This window comes from Fringilla coelebs (genome assembly GCF_963513975.1).
Source record: "Fringilla coelebs genome assembly, chromosome: 32".
NCBI classification, from domain to species: Eukaryota; Metazoa; Chordata; class Aves; order Passeriformes; family Fringillidae; genus Fringilla; species Fringilla coelebs.
In genome coordinates, this window is record NC_140058.1 from 1,091,538 (window position 1) to 1,115,691 (window position 24,154).

Here is a 24,154-nt window from a genome sequence, read left to right on the forward strand (position 1 = left end):
TGAGGCCAACCCAAAATTGAGGCCAACCCAAACCTGGGGACAACCCAAACTTGGGAACAACCCAAACTTGGGGACAACCCAAACTTGGGAACAACCCAACTCAACTCAACTCATCCAACCCATCTCATCCCAACCCAACCCAACCCAGCCCAACCCAACACAACTCATTCCAACCCAACCTAACTCATCCTCACCCAACCCAAACCACCCCATCCTCACCCAACTCAACTCATCCAACCCATCTCATCCCAACTCAACCAACCCACCTCATCCTCACTCAACCCAACCAACCCAACCCAACTCATCCAACCCAACTCATTCCAATCCAACCCAACTCATCCTCACCCACATCAACTCATCCAATCCATCTCATCCCAACTCAACCAACCCACCTCATCCTCACTGAACCCAACCAACCCAACCCAACCCAACTCATTCCAATCCAACCCAACTCATTCCAATCCAACCCAACTCATCCTCACCCAACTCAACTCATCCAACCCATCTCATCCCAATTCAACCCAACCCAACCCAACCCAACCCAACCCAACTCATCCTCACCCAACCCAACCAACCCAACCCAACACAACTTATTCCAATCCAACCCAACTCATTCCAATCCAACCCAACCCAACCCAACACAACTTATTCCAATCCAACCCAACTCATTCCAATCCAACCCAACTCATTCCAATCCAACTCAACTCATCCTCACCCAACTCAACTCATCCAATCCATCTCATCCCAACTCAACCAACCCACCTCATCCTCACTCAACCCAACCAACCCAACCCAACCCAACTCATTCCAATCCAACCCAACTCATCCTCACCCAACTCAACTCATCCAATCCATCTCATCCCAACCCAACCCAACCAACCCAACCCAACCCAACTCATTCCAATCCAACCCAACTCATTCCAATCCAACCCAACTCATCCTCACCCAACTCAACTCATCCAACCCTTCTCATCCCAATCCAACCCAACCCAACTCATCCTCACCCAACCCAACCAACCCAACCCAACTCATTCCAACCCAACCCAACTCATTCCAATCCAACCCAACTCATCCTCACCCAACTCAACTCATCCAACCCATCTCATCCCAATTCAACCCAACCCACCTCATCCTCACCCAACCCAACCAACCCAACCCAACCCAACTCATTCCAATCCAACCCAACTCATTCCAATCCAACCCAACTCATCCTCACCCAACTCAACTCATCCAATCCATCTCATCCCAACTCAACCAACCCACCTCATCCTCACTCAACCCAACCCAACTCATCCAACCCAAACCATCCCATCTTCACCCAAACTTGGGGACGTCCCCACGGCGGTGGCCACCTACGTGGTGAAGTTGGCCAAGTTCTGGATGACCTTGGCCACCAGCGTGAGGCTGCGGGCGGTGGCCTCGCCGGGGTACTCCTGGACGAGGCCGAAGAGGCTGGGGGACATGATGGCCGGGCAGAGGAACCTCAGGAAGAGCGAGGCCGACACCAGGCGCTGGCCGATGGCCGCCTTGCCGCGCGCCGCGCACTCGTCCCGCCACGCCGCGAACACCTCGCCCAGCTCGGCCGGGAAGGACCTGCCCGGGGACGGCGTGATGGGGACAGGGGACACGGCGGTGCCACCGCGGGGGGACGGTGGCATCGTGTCAGGGTGGTGTTGTGTGGGGGTTTGGGGGTTGTGTCCGTGTGGAGGAAAGGGGTGGTGGTTGTCACTGTCTGTGTCATCAAGTTTGTCCCCAGGTCCGTCCTGATGTCCATCACCATCCCTGTCACCCATCCCTGTCACCAAACTTGTCCCCAGGTCCGTCCTGATGTCCATCCCCATCTCAAAATTGTCCCCAGGTCTGTCCTGATGTCCATCACCATCTCAAAATTGTCCCCAGGTCTGTCCTGATGTCCATCACCATCTCAAAATTGTCCCCAGGTCCGTCCTGGTGTCCATCTCCATCCCTGTCCCCAAACTTGTCCCCAGGTCCATCCTGATGTCCATTTCCATCTCAAAATTGTCGCTGAGTCCATCCTGGTGTCCATCCCCATCCCTGTCACCAAACTTGTCCCCAGGTCCATCCTGGTGTCCATCTCCATCCCAAACTTGTCCCTGGGTCCGTCCTGATGTCCATCTCCATCCCTGTCCCCAAACTTGTCCCCACGTCCATCCTGGTGTCCATCCCCATCCCTGTCACCCATCCCTGTCCCCAAACTTGTCCCCAGGTCCATCCTGGTGTCCATCTCCATCCCTGTCCCCAAATTTGTCCCCAGGTCCATCCTGATGTCCATCCCCATCTCAGAATTGTCCCCAGGTCCGTCCTGATGTCCATCACCATCTCAAAATTGTCCCCAGGTCCGTCCTGATGTCCATCACCATCTCAGAATTGTCCCCAGGTCCATCCTGATGTCCATCCCCATCCCTGTCACCCATCCCTGTCACCAAACTTGTCCCCAGGTCCGTCCTGATGTCCATCACCATCTCGAAATTGTCCCCAGGTCCATCTTGATATCCATCTCCATCCCTGTCACCCATCCCTGTCCCCAAATTTGTCCCCAGGTCCATCCTGATGTCCATCACCATCTCAAAATTGTCCCCAGGTCCATCCTGGTGTCCATCTCCATCCCTGTCACCCATCCCTGTCCCCAAACTTGTCCCCAGGTCCATCCTGGTGTCCATCTCCATCCCTGTCACCAAACTTGTCACCCGGTCCATCCTGATGTCCATCTCCATCCCTGTCCCCAAACTTGTCACCCGGTCCATCCTGATGTCCATCTCCATCCCTGTCCCCAAACTTGTCACCCGGTCCATCCTGATGTCCATCTCCATCCCTGTCCCCAAACTTGTCCCCAGGTCCATCCTGATGTCCATCTCACTCCCTGTCACCAAACTTGTCCCCAGGTCCATCCTGGTGTCCATCCCCATCCCTGTCACCTATCCCTGTCCCCAAACTTGTCCCCAGGTCCATCCTGATGTCCATCACCATCCCTGTCACCCATCCCTGTCCCCAAACTTGTCCCCAGGTCCGTCCTGATGTCCATCCCCATCCCTGTCCCCAAATTTGTCCCCAGGTCCGTCCTGATGTCCATCCCCATCCCTGTCCCCAAATTTGTCCCCAGGTCCATCCTGATGTCCATCTCCATCTCAAACTTGTCCCCAGGTCCATCCTGGTGTCCATCTCCATCCCTGTCACCCATCCCTGTCCACAAACTTGTCCCCAGGTCCATCCCGGTGTCCATCCCCATCCCTGTCACCCATCCCTGTCCACAAACTTGTCCCTTGCTCCACCTCAGTGCCCATCACCACGCCCACCCCAGGATGGACCCCACCCCCATCTTTGTCCCCAGATTTGTCCCCAGACCCACCCTGTCCCCCCCCCCAAGGTGACAATCCCCAGCCCCACCTTTGGTCCCTGATCCCACCCCCGTGTCCCACCTTCTCCTGGCCCCGATGCCACCCCGATGCCACCCCTGGTGCCACCCTGATGCCACCCCCAGTGCCACCCCGATGCCACCCACGATGCCACCCTGATGCCACCCCCGAAGCCACCCCGGTGCCCCCCCCCCGATGCCACCCTGACGCCACCCCGATGCCACCCCGGTGCCACCCCGATGCCACCCCGATGCCACCCCTGATGCCACCCACGATGCCACCTCGACGCCACCCCAGTGCCACCCCGATGCCACCCCCGGTGCCACCCTGATGCCACCCCAATGCCACCCACGATGCCACCGCAGTGCCACCCCCAATGCCACCCCAGTGCCACCCAGATGCCACCCCGATGCCACCCCTGATGCCACCCCCAATGCCACCCCAATGCCACCCCGACGCCACCCCGATGCCACCCCGATGCCACCCTGACGCCACCCCAGTGTCACCCCCGATGCCACCCCGGTGCCACCCCCGACGCCACCCCGGTGCCACCCCGATGCCACCCCCGATGCCACTCCAGTGCCACCCCGATGCCACCCCAGTGCCACCCACGATGCCACCCTGATACCACCCCGATGCCACCCCGATGCCACCCCGATGTCACCCCGATGCCACCCCGATGCCACCCCTGATGCCACCCTGGTGCCACCCCGATGCTACCCCAGTGCCACCCCAGTGTCACCCCGGTGCCACCCCCGGTGTCCCCAGCTGTCCCTCACTCGGAGCCGTCGGTGATGCGCCTCAGGGTCTCCTCGCACACCTGGCGCAGGTGCTGCTGGTGCTCCCAGAGCTCCGCCCCCGAGCACTTGCTGGGATCCACCTCGGAGCTCTGCTCGGAGCTGCAGAGCTGGGCCACCACCGCCCCTGGGGACAGGGGACAGCCCGTGAGGGGACAAAGGTGTCACCACCACCTCCCCTGGGGACAGGGGACAGCCCGTGAGGGGACAAAGGGGTCACCACCACCTCCTCTGGGGACAGGGGACAGCCCGGGAGGGGACAGAGGGGTCACCACCACCTCCCCTGGGGACAGGGGACAGCCCAGGAGGGGACAAAGGGGTCACCACCACCTCCCCTGGGGACAGGGGACAGCCCGTGAGGGGACAAAGGTGTCACCAGGGTGGGATGGACAGGAGGAACCCACATCATGTTCTCTGGGGACAGGGGACAGCCCGTGAGGGGACAAAGGGGACACCACCACCTCCCCTGGGGACAGGGGACAGCCCGAGAGGGGACAGAGGTGTCACCAGGGTGGGGTGGACGGGAGGAACCCACATCACCTCCCCTGGGGACAGGGGACAGCTCGTGAGGGGACAAAGGTGTCACCACCACCGCCCCTGGGGACAGGGGACAGCCCAGGAGGGGACAGAGGGGACACCACCACCTCCTCTGGGGACAGCCCGTGAGGGGACAAAGGGGACACCATCACCTCCTCTAGGGACAGGGGACAGCCCGGGAGGGGACAAAGGTGTCACCACCACGTCCCCATGGGTGGTCAGGGGTGTCCCACAGTCCATGAGGTGACAAAGGTGTCACCAGGGTGGGATGGACAGGAGGAACCCACACCAGGTCCCCATGGGTGGTCAGGGATGTCCCACAGCCCCTGAGGTGACAAAGATGTCACCACCACGTCCCCATGGGTGGTCAGGGATGTCCCCCAACCCATGAGGTGACAAAGGTGTCACCACCACCTCCCCATGGGTGGTCAGGGGTGTCCCACAGCCCCTGAGGTGACAAAGGTGTCACCACCACATCCCCACGGGTGGTCAGGGGTGTCCCACAGCCCGTGAGGTGACAAAGGTGTCACCACCACGTCCCCACGGGCGGTCAGGGGTGTCCCCCAACCCATGAGGGGACCGAGATGTCACCAGGGTGGGGATGGACGGGAGGAACCCACATCATGTTCTCTAGGGACAGGGGACAGCCCGTGAGGGGACAAAGGTGTCACCACCACCTCCCCATGGGTGGTCAGGTGTGTCCCACAGCCCATGAGGTGACAAAGGTGTCACCACCACGTCCCCACGGGTGGTCAGGGTTGTCCCACTCCCCCGGGATGCCCCGCCCCTGCCACCCCCCGGGATGTCCCCGTGTCCCCCGCGCGTACCCAGCGTGTCCTGCAGGTACTTGGCCCCCACCAGCTTCATGTACTCGTCGATGGCCTTGGTGGCCAAGGTGTTCTCGCGGAAGATGAGCGCCTCGCGCTCGTCGAAGCGGTCGAGCTCGGCCACGCCCAGGTCGATCAGGAAGGACTGCGGGGACAGGTGGGGAGGGGTTGGTGGCACTTGGGGACACCGAAAGGGTTGGTGGCACCCGTGACAATGGGATGAGTGAGGCAACTGTGTTGGGTCTGCTGGCGGGTGTCTGAGTTGGGGTTTTGTGTCTGTAGTTGTGTTTCAACTCATTCAACGCAACACAACCCAACACAACCCAACCCAACTCAACTCATTCATCCCCACCCAACACAACCCAACTCAACTGAACTCATCCAACCCATCCTAACCCAACCCTACTCAACACAACCCAACACAACCCAACACAACTCAACTCAACACAACTCAACTCAACACAACCCAACCCAACCCAACTCATCCAACGCAACCCGACCCAACTCAACTCATCCAACCCATCTCATCCCAACACAACCCAACCCAACCCAACTCATCCAACGCAACCCAACCCAACTCAACTCATCCAACCCATCCTAACCCAACCCAACCCTACTCAACCCAACTCAACCCAACCCAACTCATCCAACGCAACCCAACCCAACTCAACTCAACTCATCCAACCCATCCTAACCCAACCCAACCCAACTCAACACAACTCAACTCAACTCAACCCAACCCAACAAAACACAACTCAAGACAACCCAATTCAACCCAACCCAACCCATCCAACTCAACCCGACCCAATCCAACTCAGCCCAACTCATCCAACCCATCTCATCCCAACTCGACCCAACCCAACCCAACCCAACCCATCCCATCCTCACCCAACTCATCCAACTCATCTCATCCCAACTCAACCATCTCATCCTTACCCAACCCAACCAACCCAACTCAACTCATCCAACCCAACCCAACCCATCCTCACCCAGCTCAACTCATCCAACCCAACCCATCCTCACCCAGCTCAACTCATCCAACCCATCTCATCCCAACTCAACCAACCCAACTCAACCAACCCATCTCATCCTCACCCAACCCAACCAACCCAACCCAATGCAACTCAACCAACCCAACCCAACCTAACCCAACCCAACCCACCTCATCCTCACTCAACCCAACCCAACCCAACCCAACCCAACCCATCCTCACCCAACTCAATTCATCCAACCCATCTCATCCCAACTCAACCAACCCATCTCATCCTCACCCAACCCAACAAACCCAACCCAACTCATCCCAACCCAACTGACCCAACCCAACTCATTCCAACCCAACCCAACTCATCCAACCCATCTCATCCCAACTCAACCAACACAACTCAACCAACCCAACTCAACCAACCCAGCTCATCCTCACCCAATTCAACCCAACCCAACTGACCCAACCCAACTCATCCAACCCAACCCAACCAACGCAACCCAACCAAACCAACCCAACCAAACCAACCCAACCCATCCCATCCCATCCTCACCCAACCCAACCAACCCAACCCAACCCAACTCATCCTCACCCAACCCAACCCAACCCAACCCAACTCATCCTCACCCAACCCAACCAACCCAACCCAACCCAGCTCATCCTCACCCAACCCAACCCAACCAACCCATCCCATCCTCACCCAACCCAACCAAACCCAACCCAACCCAACCCAACTCATCCTCACCCAACCGAACCCAACCCAACCAACCCAACCCAACTCATCCTCATCCAACCCAACCAACCCAACCCAACCCAACTCATCCAACCCATCTCATCCCAACTCAACCAATCCATCTCATCCTCACCCAACCCAACCAACCCAACCCAACCCAACCCACCCCATCCCCACCTTGGCCTTGCCGGTGCTCTGCAGCACGCGCACCAAGGCGCCGGCCAGCTCCTCCTTGTGCCGCGCGGCGATGGCCGGCTCCAGCCGCCCGCACAGCTCCCGGTAGTGGAAGGTGATGAACTCCGCCAACTCCTTGTAGCGCACGATGGGCAACACCCTCACCTGGCGGTAACGCCCGCGCAGCCGCAGGGCCGGGCCCCGCTCGCCGGCGCCGCTCAGGGCGTACCAACGCTCCAGGGGCTGCCGCGACGCCGCCAGCTCGGACAGGGGGACGGTGACGGAGCCCAGCGGGTGCCACCCCCCGGCGGGGTCGTGGCGGCACAGGGCGACGGTGAGGGCGCGCGCCGGCGGCAGCGCGGGCAGGTGGAAGAGCTCGCCCCAGAAGAGTTGGCCGTCGGCGCCGGCCGGTTTGGCCGTGGTGCGGGCGAAGACGGCGCCGTCCAGGTGGAGGTGGCAGCGGAGGCGGCGGCGCGGAGGGAGGTGGCGGCCCTCGTAGAGCCACAGGGTCAGGGAGAGGTCCAGGCGCTCGCAGTTGTCCTGGGGGGCGTGGGGACAAGGGATGGTGGGGACAGTGGGGACAATGGGGACAAGGGGACAATGGGGACAAGGGGACAATGGGGACAGTGGGGATAGTGGGGACAAGGGGATAATGGGGACAGTGGGGACAATGGGATAATGGGGAAAAGGGGATAATGGGGACAGTGGGGACAGTGGGGATAATGGGGACAATGGGGACAGTGGGGACAATGGGGACAATGGGGACAAAGGGGACAATGGGGACAAAGGGGACAATGGGGACAGTGGGATAATGGGGACAAAGGGGATAATGGGGACAAAGGGGACAATGGGGACAATGGGGACAAGGGGGACAATGGGGACAAGGGGACAATGGGGACAGCAGGGACAAGGGGATAATGGGGACAGTGGGGACAAGGGACAGCGGGGACAATGGGGACAGTGGGGACAAGGGGATAATGGGGACAAGGGGATGTGAGTGGGGGTCAAGGTGACAAGGGGACAATGGGGACAATGGGGACAATGAGGACAAGGGGACAATGGGGACAAAGGGATGTGAGTGGGGGTCGTGGGGACAAGGGGACAATGGGGAAAATGGGGACAAGGGGACATGAGTAGGGGTCATGGGGACAATGGGGACAATGGGGATAATGGGGACAATGGGGACAATGGGATAATGGGATGTGAGTGCGGACAATGGGGACAATGGGGACAATGGGATAATGGGATGTGAGTGGAGGTCATGGGGACAAGGGGACAATGGGGACAAAGGGGACAATGGGGACAAAGGGGACAATGGGGACAATGGGATGTGAGTGGGGATCATGGGGACAAGGGACAGTGGGGACAAGGGGACAATGGGGACAAAGGGGACAATGGGGACAAAGGGGACAATGGGATGTGAGTGGGGATCATGGGGACAAGGGACAGTGGGGACAATGGGGACAATGGGGACAATGGGGACAAGAGGATAATGGGGACAAAGGGGACAAGGGGACAATGGGATGTGGGTGGAGGTCAGGGGACACAGGGGACAGAGGGGACAATGGGGACAATGGGGACAAGGGGACAATGGGGACAAAGGGATGTGAGTGGGGGTCAGGGGACAGAGGGGACAAAGGGGACAATTTGAGTTGGGGACAGGAATTCTGACAGGGACAGGAGGGGACACATGGAGGGGACACGGAGGGGGGACAGCAGGGGACAAGAAAGGCCACAGGGCCAGGAGGGGACATTGGGGACACTGAGGCCGCTCCGTGCTGGCCGCTCCGTGCCTCAGTTTCCCCACCCAGCCCAAGGACAGCAGAGCACGGTGAGCGGGCTGGGGGTGGCAGGGTGTCCTCGAGGTGTCCCCAGGGTGTCCCCAGGGTGTCCCCAAGGTGTCCCCAAGGTGTCCCCGAGGTGTCCCACCTTGTTGGGCTGCGCTGTCCGGCGCAGCTCCTCGATCCAGCGGTCGCGCTCGGCCAGGGAGGCGCAGCCGAAGGAGCGGCTGCCCTCGGGTGTGATCACCTGGGGACAGCGAGGGGACAGCGAGGGGACAATGAGGGGACACTGAGGGGACACTGAGGGTGGCAGGACAGCGAGGGGACACTGAGGGGACAATGAGGGCGATGGGAACAGCAAGGGTGACAGGACAGCGAGGGGACACTGAGGGTGGCAGGGACACTGAGGGGACACTGAGGGTGACAGGACAGCGAGGGGACACTGAGGGTGGCAGGGACAGCGAGGAGACACTGAGGGTGGCAGGACAGCGAGGGGACACTGAGGGTGGCAGGACAGCGAGGGGACAGCGAGGGGACACTGAGGGGACACTGAGGGCAATGGGGACAGCGAGGGGACACTGAGGGTGGCAGGACAGCGAGGGGACACTGAGGGTGGGAGGACAGTGAGGGGACAGCGAGGGGACACTGAGGGTGGCAGGGCAGCGAGGGGACACTGAGGGTGGCAGGGACACTGAGGGGACACTGAGGGTGGCAGGACAGCGAGGGGACACTGAGGGTGGGAGGACAGTGAGGGGACAGCGAGGGGACACTGAGGGTGATGGGGACAGTGGGGGGACACTGAGGGTGGCAGGACAGAGAGGACACACTGAGGGTGACAGGACAGTGAGGGTGGCAGGACAGAGAGGGGACACCGAGGGGACACTGAAGGTGACAGGACAGCGAGGGGATGGCGAGGGGACACTGCGGGTGGCAGGGACACTGAGAGGACACTGAGGGTGGCAGGACAGTGAGGGGACAGCGAGGGGACACTGAGGGTGACAGGACAGTGAGGGGACACTGAGGGTGGCAGGGACACTGAGGGGACAGCGAGGGGACACTGAGGGTGACAGGACAGTGAGGGGACACTGAAGGTGATGGGGACACTGAGGGGACAGCGAGGGGACACTGAGGGTGGCAGGGACACTTAGGGGACAATGAGGGGACACTGAGGGTGGCAGGACATTGAGGGGACACTGAGAGTGGCAGGACAGAGAGGGGACAGCGAGGGGACAATGAGGGTGACAGGACAGCGAGGGGACGGCGAGGGGACACTGAGGGTGGCAGGACATTGAGGGGACAATGAGGGTGATGGGGACAGTGAGGGTGACAGGACACTGAGGGGACATTGAGGGGACACCGAGGGGACAAGGAAGGGACAGTGAGGGGACAGTGAGGGGACACTGAGGGTGACAGGGACACCCAGAGGGGACAGGGGGGCTTGGGGGTCCCTGGGTGCCCTTTTTGGGGTCAGGGTCCCCATTTTTGGGGTGCCCTTTTTTGGCTCCCATTTTTAGGGTCCCCATTTTTCGGGTGCCCATTTTTTGGGGTCAGGATCCCCATTTTTGGGGTCCCCATTTTTGGGGTGCCATTTTTTGGGATCAGGATCCCCATTTTTTGGGATCAGGATCCCCATTTTTTGGGGTCCCCCCATTTTTGGGGTGCCCCCCGGCCGTACCTGGAAGCAGAACCTCTCCCCCACCAGGCTGCCGTGCACCGGGTCCCCATTTTTGGGGTCAGGATCCCCATTTTTGGGGTGCCATTTTTTGGCTCCCATTTTTTGGGATCAGGATCCCCATTTTTCGGGTCCCCATTTTTTGGGGTGCCATTTTTCGGGGTCCCCCCATTTTTGGGGTGCCCCCCCGGGCCGTACCTGGAAGCAGAACCTCTCCCCCACCAGGCTGCCGTGCACCGGGTCCCCATTTTCGGGGGTCCCCATTTTTGGGGTTCCATTTTTTGGGGTGCCATTTTTGGGGTCAGGATCCCCATTTTTCGGGGTCCCCCCATTTTTGGGGTGCCCCCGGCCGTACCTGGAAGCAGAACCTCTCCCCCACCAGGCTGCCGTGCACCGGATCCCCATTTTGGGGGTCCCCATTTTTTGGGGTGCCATTTTCGGGGTCAGGATCCCCATTTTTTGGGGTCCCCCCATTTTTGGGGTCCCCCCATTTTCGGGGTCCCCCCCGGCCGTACCTGGAAGCAGAACCTCTCCCCCACCAGGCTGCCGTGCACCGGGTCCCCATTTTTGGGGTCAGGATCCCCATTTTTGGGGTGCCATTTTTTGGGATCAGGATCCCCATTTTTTGAGGTTCCCTTTTTGGGGATCCCCCCATTTTTGGGGTGCCCCCCGGCCGTACCTGGAAGCAGAACCTCTCTCCCACCAGGCTGCCGTGCACCGGCCGCACGGTGACGCCGTCCCCGGTGACGTCCAGCTCGGGGGGTGACAGCAGGGACTCGCGGGAAGGGCTGCGGCTGGGGACCCTGAGGGGACACAGGTGACACCAGGGACCCCCCAAAGGGACCCTGAGGGGACAGGGGTGACAGCAGGGACTCGCGGGAAGGGCTGCGGCTGGGGACCCTGGGGGGACACGGGTGACACCAGGGACCCCCCCGAGGGGACAGCAGTGTCACCAAGGGTTCTGAGGGGACAGCGGTGTCACCAGGGACCCCCTGAGGGGACAGGGGTGACAGCAGGGACTCGCGGGAAGGGCTGCGGCTGGGGACCCTGCAGGGACAGAGGTGACATCAGGGACCCCCCAAAGGGACCCTGAGGGGACACAGGTGACACCAGGGACCCTGAGGGGACAGGGGTGACACCAGGGACCCCCCAAAGGGACCCTGAGGGGACAGGGGTGACAGCAGGGACTCGCGGGAAGGGCTGTGGCTGGGGACCCTGAGGGGACAGAGGGGACACCAGGGACCCCCCAAAGGGACCTGAGGGGACAGGGGTGACAGCAGGGACCCTGAGGGGACAGCAGTGTCACCAAGGGACCTTGGGGGGACAGGGGTGACAGCAGGGACCCCCCTGAGGGGACAGCGGTGTCACCAGGGGCTCTGAGGGGACAGAGGTGTCACCAGGGACCCCAAAGGGACCCTGAGGGGACCCTGAGGGGACAGCGGTGTCACCAGGGGCTCTGAGGGGACAGCAGTGTCACCAGGGACCCCCTGAGGGGACAGCAGTGTCACCAGGGGCTCTGAGGGGACAGCAGTGTCACCAGGGACCCCCTGAGGGGACAGCGGTGTCACCAAGGGTTCTGAGGGGACAGAGGTGTCACCAGGGACCCCAAAATGGGGACAGCAGTGTCACCAAGGGTTCTGAGGGGACAGAGGTGTCACTAGGGATCCCCCTGAGGGGACAGGGGTGACACCAGGGACCCTGAGGGGACAGCAGTGTCACCAGGGACCCCAAAATGGGGACAGGGGTGACACCAGGGACCCTGAGGGGACAGCGGTGTCACCAGGAGCCCCAAAGGGATCCTGGGGGGACAGCAGTGTCACCAAGGGCTCTGAGGGGACAGAGGTGTCACCAGGGACCCCCTGAGGGGACAGAGGTGTCACCAAGGGTTCTGAGGGGACAGAGGTGTCACCAGGGGCTCTGAGGGGACAGCGGTGTCACCGGACAGGAGTGTCCCCTACCTGTCACCCTCGGGCACTGCCACCACCCCTGGGTCGCTTTTGGTGCCACCGCGACTCTTCCGGTCCCGGAGGAGCCTCCTCCAGAGCAGCCCCTGGGGACAGCGACAGCGACAGGGACAGCGATGGGGACAGGATGGGGACAGGGAGGGGACAGGGACAGCGACAGGGATGGGGACAGGGAGGGGACAGGGAGGGGACAGGGAGGGGACAGGGAGGGGACAGGGACAGCGACAGGGACAGCGATGGGACAGGGAGGGGACAGCGATGGGACAGCGACAGCGACGGAGAGGGGACAGGGAGGGGACAGGGATGGGACAGGGACAGAGAGGGGACAGGGATAGGAGACAGCGATGGGGACAGGGATGGGGACAGGGATGGGGACAGCGACAGGGACAGGGGACAGGGGACAGGGACAGGGAGGGGACAGCGATGGGGACAGGGACAGCGACAGGGGGACAGGAACAGGGAGGGGACAGGGACAGCGGGACAGGGATGGGGACAGGGGACAGGGACAGGGACAGGGACAGGGACAGGGATGGGGACAGGATGGGGACAGGATGGGGACAGGGATGGGGACAGGGGAGGTGACAGGGACAGAGACAGGGATGGGGACAGGTGACAGGGACAGGTGACAGGGGAGGTGACAGGGCCGGGTCGGTCCCACCTTGACGTTGCTGAGCTGGGAGCTCGGGGGGGGCTCCTGCCGGGGGCTCCTCTCGTCGGGGTCTGGGGGGGAGCGCTCAGCACCCCCGGTGCCACCACCCCCTGTCCCCTCCCTGTGCCACCACCCCCTGTGCCACCCCCAGTGCCACCTCCCCCAGTGCCACCCCCAGTGCCACCTCCCCTGTCCCACCCCCCTGTCCCATCCTCCTGTCCCCTCCCTGTGCCATCCCCCCTGTCCCCACCCTGTGTCACCCACCCTGTCCCATCCCCCTGTGCCACCCCAGTGCCACCCCCCCTGTCCCCACCCTGTGTCACCCACCCTGTCCCATCCCCCTGTGCCACCCTTAGTGCCACCACTCCGTGTCCCACCCCCTGTGTCACACCCCCAGTGCCACCACCCTGTCCCACCCCCAGTGCCACCACCCCCTGTCCCACCCTCCCTGTCCCACCCCCTGTCCCCTCCCTGTGCCACCCCCCTGTGCCACCTCCTTGTCCCATCCCCTGTGTCCCATCCCCCTTGTCACCACCTCCCTGTGTCACCCCCCCAGTGCCACCCCTGTGCCACCTCCCTGTGCCACCACCCTGTGCCACCCCCTGTGCCACCCCCTGTGCCACCCCCCTGTCCCACCCACCCTGTCCCACCCCCCCTGTCCCATCCCCCCTGTGCCACCCCCCCTGTGCCACCCCTCCTGTCCCCTCCCTATGCCACCCCTCTGTGTCCCCACCCCCCAGTGCCACCTCCCTGTCCCCTCCTGTGTCACCCCCCCAGTGCCACCCCCGTGTCCTCACCCGGGTCCCTCCTGCCCGCTGGGGACAGGTTGGTGGCCTCGGAGGTGGCACTGCCAGCGCGGGTCCTGCTCCGCCAGGGGCCCTGGGGACACCGCGGGGTCAGGGGGTGGCACCCAGGGGACACCACGAGGTGCCACCACCCTGGGGACACCGCGGGGTCAGGGGGTGGCACCCTGGGGACATCATGAAGTGCCACCACCTTGGGGACACCGCGGGGTCAGGGGGTGGCACCCTGGGGACACCGGGAGGTGCCACCACCCTGGGGACACCGCGGGGTCAAGAGGTGGCACCCTGGGGACACCGGGAGGTGCCACCACCCTGGGGACACCGCGGGGTCAAGAGGTGGCACTCAGGGGACACCGGGAGGTGCCACCACCCTGGGGACACCGCGGGGTCAGGGGGTGGCACTCAGGGGACATCGGGAGGTGCCACCACCCTGGGGACACCAGGAAGTGCCACCACCCAGGGGACACTGTGAGATGCCACCCAGGGGACACCATGAGGTGCCACCACCCAGGGGACACTGTGAGATGCCACCCAGGGAACACTGTGAGATGCCACCACCCTGGGGACACCGTGAGATGCCACCCAGGGGACACCATGAAGTGCCACCACCCTGGGGACACCATTAAGTGCCACCACCCTGGGGACACTGTGAGATGCCACCACCCAGGGGACACCAGGAGGTGCCACCTGCCACCCCAGGGGACACCGCCAGGTGCCACCGCGGTGCCACCCCGATGTCCCCGCTCACCTCCTCGTCCCTGCCCAGTGGCACCAGGTGTCCGTCCAGCAGCGAGAACTGGGACACGTCCCACACGGTGACATCGGGTGGCACCGGCGATGTCCCCAAGGGCGGCACTGAGGGGACAGAAGGTGGCACGGGTGACCGCGGTGTCATTGTCACCCACCCGGGGGGGGATGGGGACAGGTGGCCAGGACGTGGCAGGAGGAGGTGGCAGCCAGGGGGAGGTGACACCAAGGGACACCAGGCCATGGAGGTGGCACCAAGGGACACGTGGCCATGGAGGTGACACCATGGGGGAGGTGACACCAAGGGACACATGGCCATGGAGGTGACACCATGGGTGAGGTGACACCAAGGGACACATGACCACAGAGCTGCCACCACGACTGAGGTGACACCAAGGGACACGTGGCCATGGGGGTGGCACCAGGAGTGCCAGGATGGGGGACAGGTGACCATGGAGGTGACACCAGGGTTGAGGTGACACCAAGGGACACAAGGCCATGGAGGTGCCACCATGGGTGTGGTGACACCAAGGGACAGTTGGCCATGGTGGTGCCACCAGGGTTGAGGTGACACCAAGACCATGGAGGTGCCACCATGGGGGAGGTGACACCAAGGGACACAAGGCCATGGGGGTGGCACCAAGAGTGCCAGGATGGGGGACAGGTGACCATGGAGGTGACACCATGGGTGAGGTGACACCAAGGGATACATGGTCCTGAGGTGACACCAAGGGACACGTGGCCATGGAGGGGACACCATGGGTGAGGTGACACCAAGACTACAGAGGTGACACCATGAATCTGGTGACACCAAGGGACAGGTGGCCCTGAAGTGACACCATGAGACACGTGGCCATGGAGGTGCCACCATGAATGAGGTGACATCAAGGCCATGGAGGTGCCACCATGGGTCTGGTGACACCAAGGGACACAAGGCCATGGGGGTGGCACCAGGAGTGCCAGGATGGGGGACAGGTGGCCTTGGAGGTGACACCAAGGGACAGTTGGCCATGGAGGTGCCACCATAGGTCTGGTGACACCAAGGCCACGGAGATGCCACCACCCCCGAGGTGCCACCACGTCCCACACGACCACCCCCCCCAAAGTGCCACCAACCCCGCGCAGGTGCCACCCACCTGTCCCCTCCAGCTCCGCCCTTCCTCCGCTGTCCCCTTGTCCCCTCCTCCTTCCCGCGGAGCGCAGGTGCCACTGCGGGGGTGGCCTCGTCCCCTCGTGTCCCCCGCCGTCCCCCGCTGTCCCCTGCTGTCCCCTGCTGTCCCCCGCTGTCCCCTGCTGTCCCCTGCTGTCCCCGGCACCCTTGGGTGCTTTGGAGGGGGCGGAGAACGCCCTCCGGAACAGCGACCTCCGCGCGCTGGCTTTGGCGACACCTCTGTCGCCACCTCTGTCGCCACCCCCTCTATCGCCGGTTCTATCGCCGGTTCTGTCGCCGACAGTGTCGCCACCCCTGTCGCCGGTTCTATCGCCGGTTCTGTCGCCGGTTCTGTCGCCACCCCCTCTATCGCCACCTCTGTCGCCGACAGTGTCGCCACCTCTGTCGCCACCCCCTCTATCGCCGCTTCTGTCGCCGCTTCTGTCGCCGACAGTGTCGGGGTGGCTGTAGGAGCGTTTCCAGCCCTGCAGCCGCGCCCAGCGCCGGCTCCCCGGGGACCCCCCGAGTTTTTGGGGATCCCCGCCGGGGGTCGCGGCCGTTCGCCACTTGTAGCTCTTCAATAGGGCGGGGGGCGGCTCGGGGGCGGCCGGGGGCGCTTCCGGCTGCATCTGGGGGGGGGAGAGGGAGATTTGGGGGGGTTGGAGAAATTTTGGGGTGCGGGGAGTCATTTTTGGGGTGGGGGGAGTAATTTTTGGGGTGGGGGAGTAATTTTTGGGGGGTTTAGGGGTTTGGATTTGGGGTTTGGGGGGTGAGGGAAGCTGAATTTTGGGGGTTCGTGGGGGGATTTGGGGTTGGGGGGAGTAATTTTGGGGGGTTCATGGGGTGAATTTGGGGTTTGGGGGGTCGGGGAAGCTGAATTTGGGGGGTTCATGGGTTGGATTTGGGGTTGGGGGAGCAATTTTGGGGTGGGGGGAGTAATTTTTGGGGTGGGGGGAGTAATTTTTGGGGGGTTCATGGGGTGGATTTGGGGTTTGTGGGGTGGGGGGAGTAAATTTTGGGGTGGGGGGAGTAATTTTTTGGGGGTTCGTGGGGTGGATTTGGGGTTTGTGGGGTGGGGGGAGTAAATTTTGGGGTGGGGGGAGTAATTTTTGGGGGGTTCATGGGGTTGGATTTGGGGTTGGGGGGAGCAATTTTGGGGGGTTTAGGGGTTTGGATTTGGGGTTTGTGGGGTCGGGGGAGTCATTTTGGGGGGTTCAGGGGGTTGGATTTGGGGTCGGGGGGAGCAATTTTGGGGGTTCGTGGGTTGGATTTGGGGTTTATGGGGTGGGGGGAGCAATTTTGGGGCGGGGGAGTAATTTTTGGGGTGGGGGGAGTAATTTTTTGGGGGTTCATGGGGTGGATTTGGGGTTTGTGGGGTGGGGGGAGTAAATTTTGGGGTGGGGGGAGTAATTTTTGGGGGGTTTAGGGGTTTGGATTTGGGGTTTGGGGGGTGAGGGAAGCTGAATTTTGGGGGTTCGTGGGGGGATTTGGGGTTGGGGGGAGCAATTTTGGGGGATCCAGGGGTTGGATTTGGGGTCGGGGGAGTCATTTTGGGGGTTCGTGGGGTGGATTTGGGGGTGGGGGGATGGGGGGGAGTAATTTTTGGGGTGGGGGGAGTCAGTTTTTGGGGGGTTTAGGGGTTTGGATTTGGGGTTTGGGGGGTGGGGGGAGCAATTTTGGGGGGTTCATGGGGTGGATTTGGGGTTGGGGGAGCAATTTTGGGGGGTTGTGGGGTGCGGGGAGCAATTTTGGGGTGGGGGGAGTAATTTTTGGGGTGGGGGAGTAATTTTTGGGGTGGGGGGAGTAATTTTTGGGGTGGGGGAGTAATTTTTGGGGTGGGGGGGAGTCGGTTTGGGGGGTTTAGGGGTTTGGATTTGGGGTGATGGGATGGGGGGAGCTGAATTTGGGGGGGTGTGGGGGTGGAGGAGTAATTTTGGGGGGGTTGTGGGGGTGGGGGCAGAAATTTTGGGGGTTCATGGGGTGGATTTGGGGGTGGGGGGAGCAATTTTGGGGGATCCAGGGGTTGGATTTGGGGTCGGGGGAGTCATTTTGGGGGTTCGTGGGGTGGATTTGGGGGTGGGGGGATGGGGGGGAGTAATTTTTGGGGTGGGGGGAGTAATTTTTGGGGGGTTCATGGGGGGGATTTGGGGTTTGGGGGGTGGGCGGAGCTGAATTTTTGGGGGTTCAGGGGGTGGATTTGGGGTTTGGGGGGTGGGGGGAGCTGAATTTGGGGGGGTTGTGGAGTGGGGGAGCAATTTTGGGGTGGGGGGAGTAATTTTTGGGGTGGGGGAGTAATTTTTGGGGTGGGGGGAGTCGGTTTTGGGGGGTTCATGGGGTGGATTTGGGGTTTGTGGGGTGGGCGGAGCTGAATTTGGGGGGGTTGTGGGGTGGGGGAGAAATTTTGGGGTGGGGGGAGTCGGTTTTGGGGGGTTCATGGGGTGGATTTGGGGGTGGGGGGGTGGGGGAGTAATTTTGGGGTGGGGGAGTAATTTTTGGGGGGTTTAGGGGTTTGGATTTGGGGTTTGTGGGGTCGGGGGAGTCATTTTGGGGGGTTCATGGGGTTGGATTTGGGGTCGGGGGGAGCAATTTTGGGGGTTTGTGGGGTGGATTTGGGGTTTGGGGGGTGGGCGGAGCTGAATTTGGGGGGGTTGTGGGGTGGGGGAGAAATTTTGGGGTGGGGGGAGTAATTTTTGGGGTGGGGGGAGTCGGTTTTGGGGGGTTCATGGGGTGGATTTGGGTTTGGGGGGTGGGGGGAGCTGAATTTTGGGGTGGGGGGAGTCATTTTGGGGGGTTTAGGGGGTGGATTTGGGGTTTGGGGGGTGGGGGGAGCAATTTTGGGGGGTTGTGGGGTGCGGGGAGCAATTTTTGGGGTGGGGAGAGTCGGTTTTGGGGGGTTTAGGGGGTGGATTTGGGGGTGGGGGGATGGCGGGAATAATTCTGGGGGGTCCCGGGGCTGGATTTGGGGGTGGTGGGATGGGGGGAGCTGAATTTTGGGGGGGTCCAGGGTGACAGGGGAGAGGGGACAGGAGGACGGGGGGACAGGGGGCAGGGGGACAGGGGAAAGTGGTGACAGGGGAGAGGAGGACAGGGGGGACAGGGGAGAGGGGACAGGGGGACAGAGGGACAGGGGACAGAGGGACAGAGGGGCAGGGTGACACAATGAGAGGGGGACAGAGGGACAGGAGGACCGGGGGACAGGAGGACCGGGGGACAGGGGGACAAGGGGACAGGAGGACAGGAGGACGGGGGGAAATGGTGACAGGGGGAGAGGGGGACAGAGGGACAGGAGGACAGGGTGACAGAGGGACAGGGTGACACAGTGAGAGTGGGACAGGGTGACAGAGGGACAGGGGGACAGGAGGACCGGGGGACAGGGGGAAATGGTGACAGGGGGACAGACGGACAGGGTGACAGGGGACAGACGGACAGGGTGACAGAGTGACAGAGTGACACAGTGAGAGTGGGACAGGATGACAGGGGACAGGGGGACAGGAGGACCGGGGACAGGGGGACAGGGGGGACAGGGGAGAGGGGACAGGGGAGACAGACGGACAGGGTGAGAGGGGACAGAGGGACAGGGTGACAGAGTGAGAGTAGGACAGAGGGACAGAGGACAGGGGGACAGGAGGACCGGGGGGACAGAGGGACAGGAGGACCGGGGGGACAGGGGGAAATGGTGACAGGGAGGACAGACGGACAGGGTGCCAGGGGAGACAGACGGACAGGGTGCCAGGGGACAGACGGACAGGGTGCCAGGGGACAGACGGACAGACGGACAGGGTGACAGGTGCCCCACGCCGCCACCCCCGTGCCCCGGGCGCGGGCGGCACCGGAGGCGTTTCCGTCGCGCCCCAACCGCGCTCCCCTCCCCCCATCCCAACCTTTTCCCCCCCTCCCCCCGCGCTTTGGGGACACCCCCACCCCCCCTTTGTCACCCCCTCAGCTCGGGGGGTGGCCTCGGTGGCACCCCCGTCCCCCTCGGTGCCATCCCCTCGGTGCCACCCGCGATTTTTTTGGTGTCACCATCCCGCCAAATTGTCACCTCAAAGCGGGGGGGGTGGCGGGGGGGGAGGGGGTGGCCACATCCTCCAGCGAAAAGGGGGGGAGGGGGTGACAAAACTTTTGGGGTCCCCCTCCCCACCAAGGCCACTTCCACCCCGACCCCGCAGCATCCCCCGAGGGGACTTTTTGGGGACATTTTTAGGGGGGATTTGTCACCGCTGCCACCACCCCCCCCCACGTTGTCCCCGCGGTACCTCCGGTGCTGCCGCGGCCGCGCTCGGTTCCTGTGGCGGCTGCCCCATGTGACCGAGGAGTTTGGGGCACACCCTCCTCCTCCTCCTCCTCACCCTCCTCTTCCTCCTCCTCCTCTTCCTCGGGGAGGGGATGGCGCTGGGGACACGCCGGTGACAGCAGGGGGACACCGCAGGTCACCCCTCAAAGGGGTCGTGGTGGCTTCTGGAGTCACCCCCACCCCCCCTGATGTGACACTTGGGGGTCCCCGGGATGGATGAAGGCCATGGAGGTGACAACACAGGTGTGGTGACACCATGAGTGAGGTGACACCAAGGGACACATGGCCATGGAGGTGCCACCATGAGTGTGGTGACACCACAGGTGAGGTGACACCACATGTGAGGTGACACCTCGGCCCCGGCTCCTTCCCCATGTGACCGAGGAGTTTGGGGCACACCCTCACCTCCTCCTCCTCCTCCTCCTCCTCCTCCTCCTCCTCCTCCTCCTCTTCCTCCTCCTCCTCCTCCTCGGGGAGGGGATGGCGCTGGGGACACGCTGGTGACAGCAGGGGGACACCGCGGGTCACCCCTCAAAGGGGTCGTGGTGGCTTCTGGAGTCACCCCCACCCCCCCCCTGTGACACTTGGGGGTCCCCAGGATGGATGAAGGCCATGGAGGTGACATCACAGGTGAGGTGACACCATGAGTGAGGTGACACCATGAGTGAGGTGACACCAAGGGACACATGGCCACGGAGGTGCCACCATGAATGTGGTGACACCACAGGTGAGGTGACACCTCGGCCCCGGTTCCTTCCTCATGTGACCGAGGAGTTTGGGGCACACCCTCCTCCTCCTCACCCTCCTCCTCGGGGAGGGGATGGCGCTGGGGACACGCCAGTGACACCAGGGGGACACCGCGGGTCACCCCTCTAAAAGTACCCCCCACCCCCCCCGACGTGACACTTGGGGGTCCCCGGGATGGGACATCAAGGCCATGGGGGTGACACTGAAGCCATGGAGGTGACACCACGAGTGAGGTGACACCATGAGTGAGGTGACACCAAGGGACACATGGCCACGGAGGTGACACCATGAGTGAGGTGACACCATGAGTGAGGTGACACCAAGGGACACATGGCCACGGAGGTGCCACCATGAGTGTGGTGACACCACAGGTGAGGTGACACCTCGGCCCCGGCTCCTTCCCCATGTGACCGAGGAGTTTGGGGCACACCCTCCTCCTCCTCCTCACCCTCCTCTTCCTCCTCCTCCTCCTCCTCGGGGAGGGGATGGCGCTGGGGACACGCCGGTGACACCAGGGGGACACCGCGGGTCACCCCTCAAAGGGGTCGTGGTGGCTTCTGGAGTCACCCCCACCCCCCCCGTGTGACACTTGGGGGTCCTTGGGATGGATGAAGGCCATGGAGGTGACACTGAGGCCATGGAGGTGACAGCACAGGTGAGGTGACACCATGAGTGAGGTGACACCATGAGTGAGGTGACACCAAGGGACACATGGCCATGGAGGTGACACCATGAGTGTGGTGACACCACAGGTGAGGTGACACCTCGGCCCCGGTTCCTTCCCCATGTGACCGAGGAGTTTGGGGCACACCCTCCTCCTCCTCACCCTCCTCCTCCTCCTCCTCCTCGGGGAGGGGATGGCGCTGGGGACACGCTGGTGACACCAGGGGGACACCGCGGGTCACCCCTCAAAGGGGTCGTGGTGGCTTCTGGAGTCACCCCCACCCCCCCTGATGTGACACTTGGGGGTCCCGGGATGGATGAAGGCCATGGGGGTGACACCGAGGTCATGGAGGTGACACCATGAGTGTGGTGACACCACAGGTGAGGTGACACCAAGGGACACATGGCCATGGAGGTGACACCATGAGTGTGGTGACACCACAGGTGAGGTGACACCTCGGCCCCGGTTCCTTCCCCATGTGACCGAGGAGTTTGGGGCACACCCTCACCTCACCCTCCTCCTCCTCCTCCTCCTCCTCCTCCTCCTCCTCGGGGAGGGGATGGCGCTGGGGACACGCCGGTGACACCAGGGGGACACCGCAGGTCACCCTGCAAAGGGGTCATGGTGGCTTCTGGAGTCCCCCCCACCCCCCCCCATGTGACACTTGGGGGTCCCGGGGATGGATGAAGGCCATGGAGGTGACAACACAGGTGTGGTGACACCATGAGTGAGGTGATACCATGAGTGAGGTGACACCAAGGGACACATGGCCATGGAGGTGCCACCATGAGTGTGGTGACACCACAGGTGAGGTGACACCTCGGCCCCGGTTCCTTCCCCATGTGACCGAGGAGTTTGGGGCACACCCTCCTCCTCCTCCTCCTCACCCTCCTCTTCCTCCTCCTCCTCCTCGGGGAGGGGATGGCGCTGGGGACACGCCGGTGACAGCAGGGGGACACCGCGGGTCACCCCTCAAAGGGGTCGTGGTGGCTTCTGGAGTCACCCCCACCCCCCCCCCCCGATGTGACACTTGGGGGTCCTTGGGATGGATGAAGGCCATGGAGGTGACACTGAGGCCATGGAGGTGACATCACAGGTGAGGTGACACCATGAGTGAGGTGACACCATGAGTGAGGTGACACCAAGGGACACATGGCCATGGGGGTGACACCATGAGCGTGGTGACACCACAGGTGAGGTGACACCTCGGCCCCGGCTCCTTCCCCATGTGACCGAGGAGTTTGGGGCACACCCTCCTCCTCCTCCTCACCCTCCTCTTCCTCCTCCTCCTCCTCCTCGGGGAGGGGATGGCGCTGGGGACACGCCGGTGACAGCAGGGGGACACCGCGGGTCACCCCTCAAAGGGGTCGTGGTGGCTTCTGGAGTCACCCCCACCCCCCCCCCGATGTGACACTTGGGGGTCCCGGGATGGATGAAGGCCAGGGAGGTGACACCACAGGTGAGGTGACACCAAGGGACACATGGCCATGGAGGTGACACCACAGGTGAGGTGACACCATGAGTGAGGTGACACCATGAGTGAGGTGACACCAAGGGACACATGGCCATGGAGGTGCCAGCAGGAGTGCCAAGACAGGGGACAGGTGGCCATGGAGGTGCCACCATGTCCCCATCCGTGGCCATGTCCCACTGTGTCCACGTCCCCACGCCATTGTCCCCCACATGTCCCCATCCATGGCCATGTCCCCCACGTGTCCCCATCCGTGTCCATGTCCCCCACGTGTCCCCCACGTGTCCCCATCCATGGCCATGTCCTCCACGTGTCCCCATCTGTGTCCATTGTCCCCCACGTGTCCCCATCCATGGCCATCTCCCCCACGTGTCCCCATCCGTGGCCATGTCCCCCACGTGTCCCCATCCATGGCCATGTCCCCCACGTGTCCCCCACATGTCCCCATGCCATTGTCCCCCACGTGTCCCCATCCATGGCCATGTCCCCCACGTGTCCCCATCCATGGCCATGTCCCCCACGTGTCCCCACCTATGTCCATGTCCCCCATGTGTCCCCCATCCATGGCCATGTCCCCCACGTGTCCCCCACATGTCCCCATCCATGTCCATGTCCTCCATGTCCCCATGCCACTGTCCCCCACATGTCCCCATCCATGGCCATGTCCCCCACGTGTCCCCACCTATGTCCATGTCCCCCACGTGTCCCCCACGTGTCCCCATCCATGGCCATGTCCCCCACGTGTCCCCACCTATGTCCATGTCCCCCACGTGTCCCCATCCATGGCC

General features: G+C 62.7%; 1 protein-coding gene across 1 annotated transcript in view; it reads right to left on the reverse strand.

Moving 5' to 3' along the window:
* RASAL3 (RAS protein activator like 3) overlaps nt 1–23,986 on the reverse strand; it is a gene marked incomplete at its 5' end in the record, with an annotated part of 38,853 nt that extends 14,867 nt beyond the window's left edge. The window contains 13 exons of the mRNA XM_084223835.1: nt 1,357–1,593; nt 4,154–4,298; nt 5,536–5,680; nt 7,428–7,964; nt 9,354–9,452; nt 11,557–11,680; nt 12,836–12,927; nt 13,500–13,561; nt 14,288–14,369; nt 15,042–15,148; nt 16,357–16,819; nt 22,404–22,503; nt 23,958–23,986. Of these exons, the coding sequence (XP_084079961.1) occupies nt 1,357–1,593; nt 4,154–4,298; nt 5,536–5,680; nt 7,428–7,964; nt 9,354–9,452; nt 11,557–11,680; nt 12,836–12,927; nt 13,500–13,561; nt 14,288–14,369; nt 15,042–15,148; nt 16,357–16,819; nt 22,404–22,503; nt 23,958–23,986 (2,222 nt within the window). The remainder of the gene's footprint in view (nt 1–1,356; nt 1,594–4,153; nt 4,299–5,535; nt 5,681–7,427; nt 7,965–9,353; nt 9,453–11,556; nt 11,681–12,835; nt 12,928–13,499; nt 13,562–14,287; nt 14,370–15,041; nt 15,149–16,356; nt 16,820–22,403; nt 22,504–23,957) is intronic.
* Between the last annotated feature and the right edge of the window lie 168 nt (nt 23,987–24,154).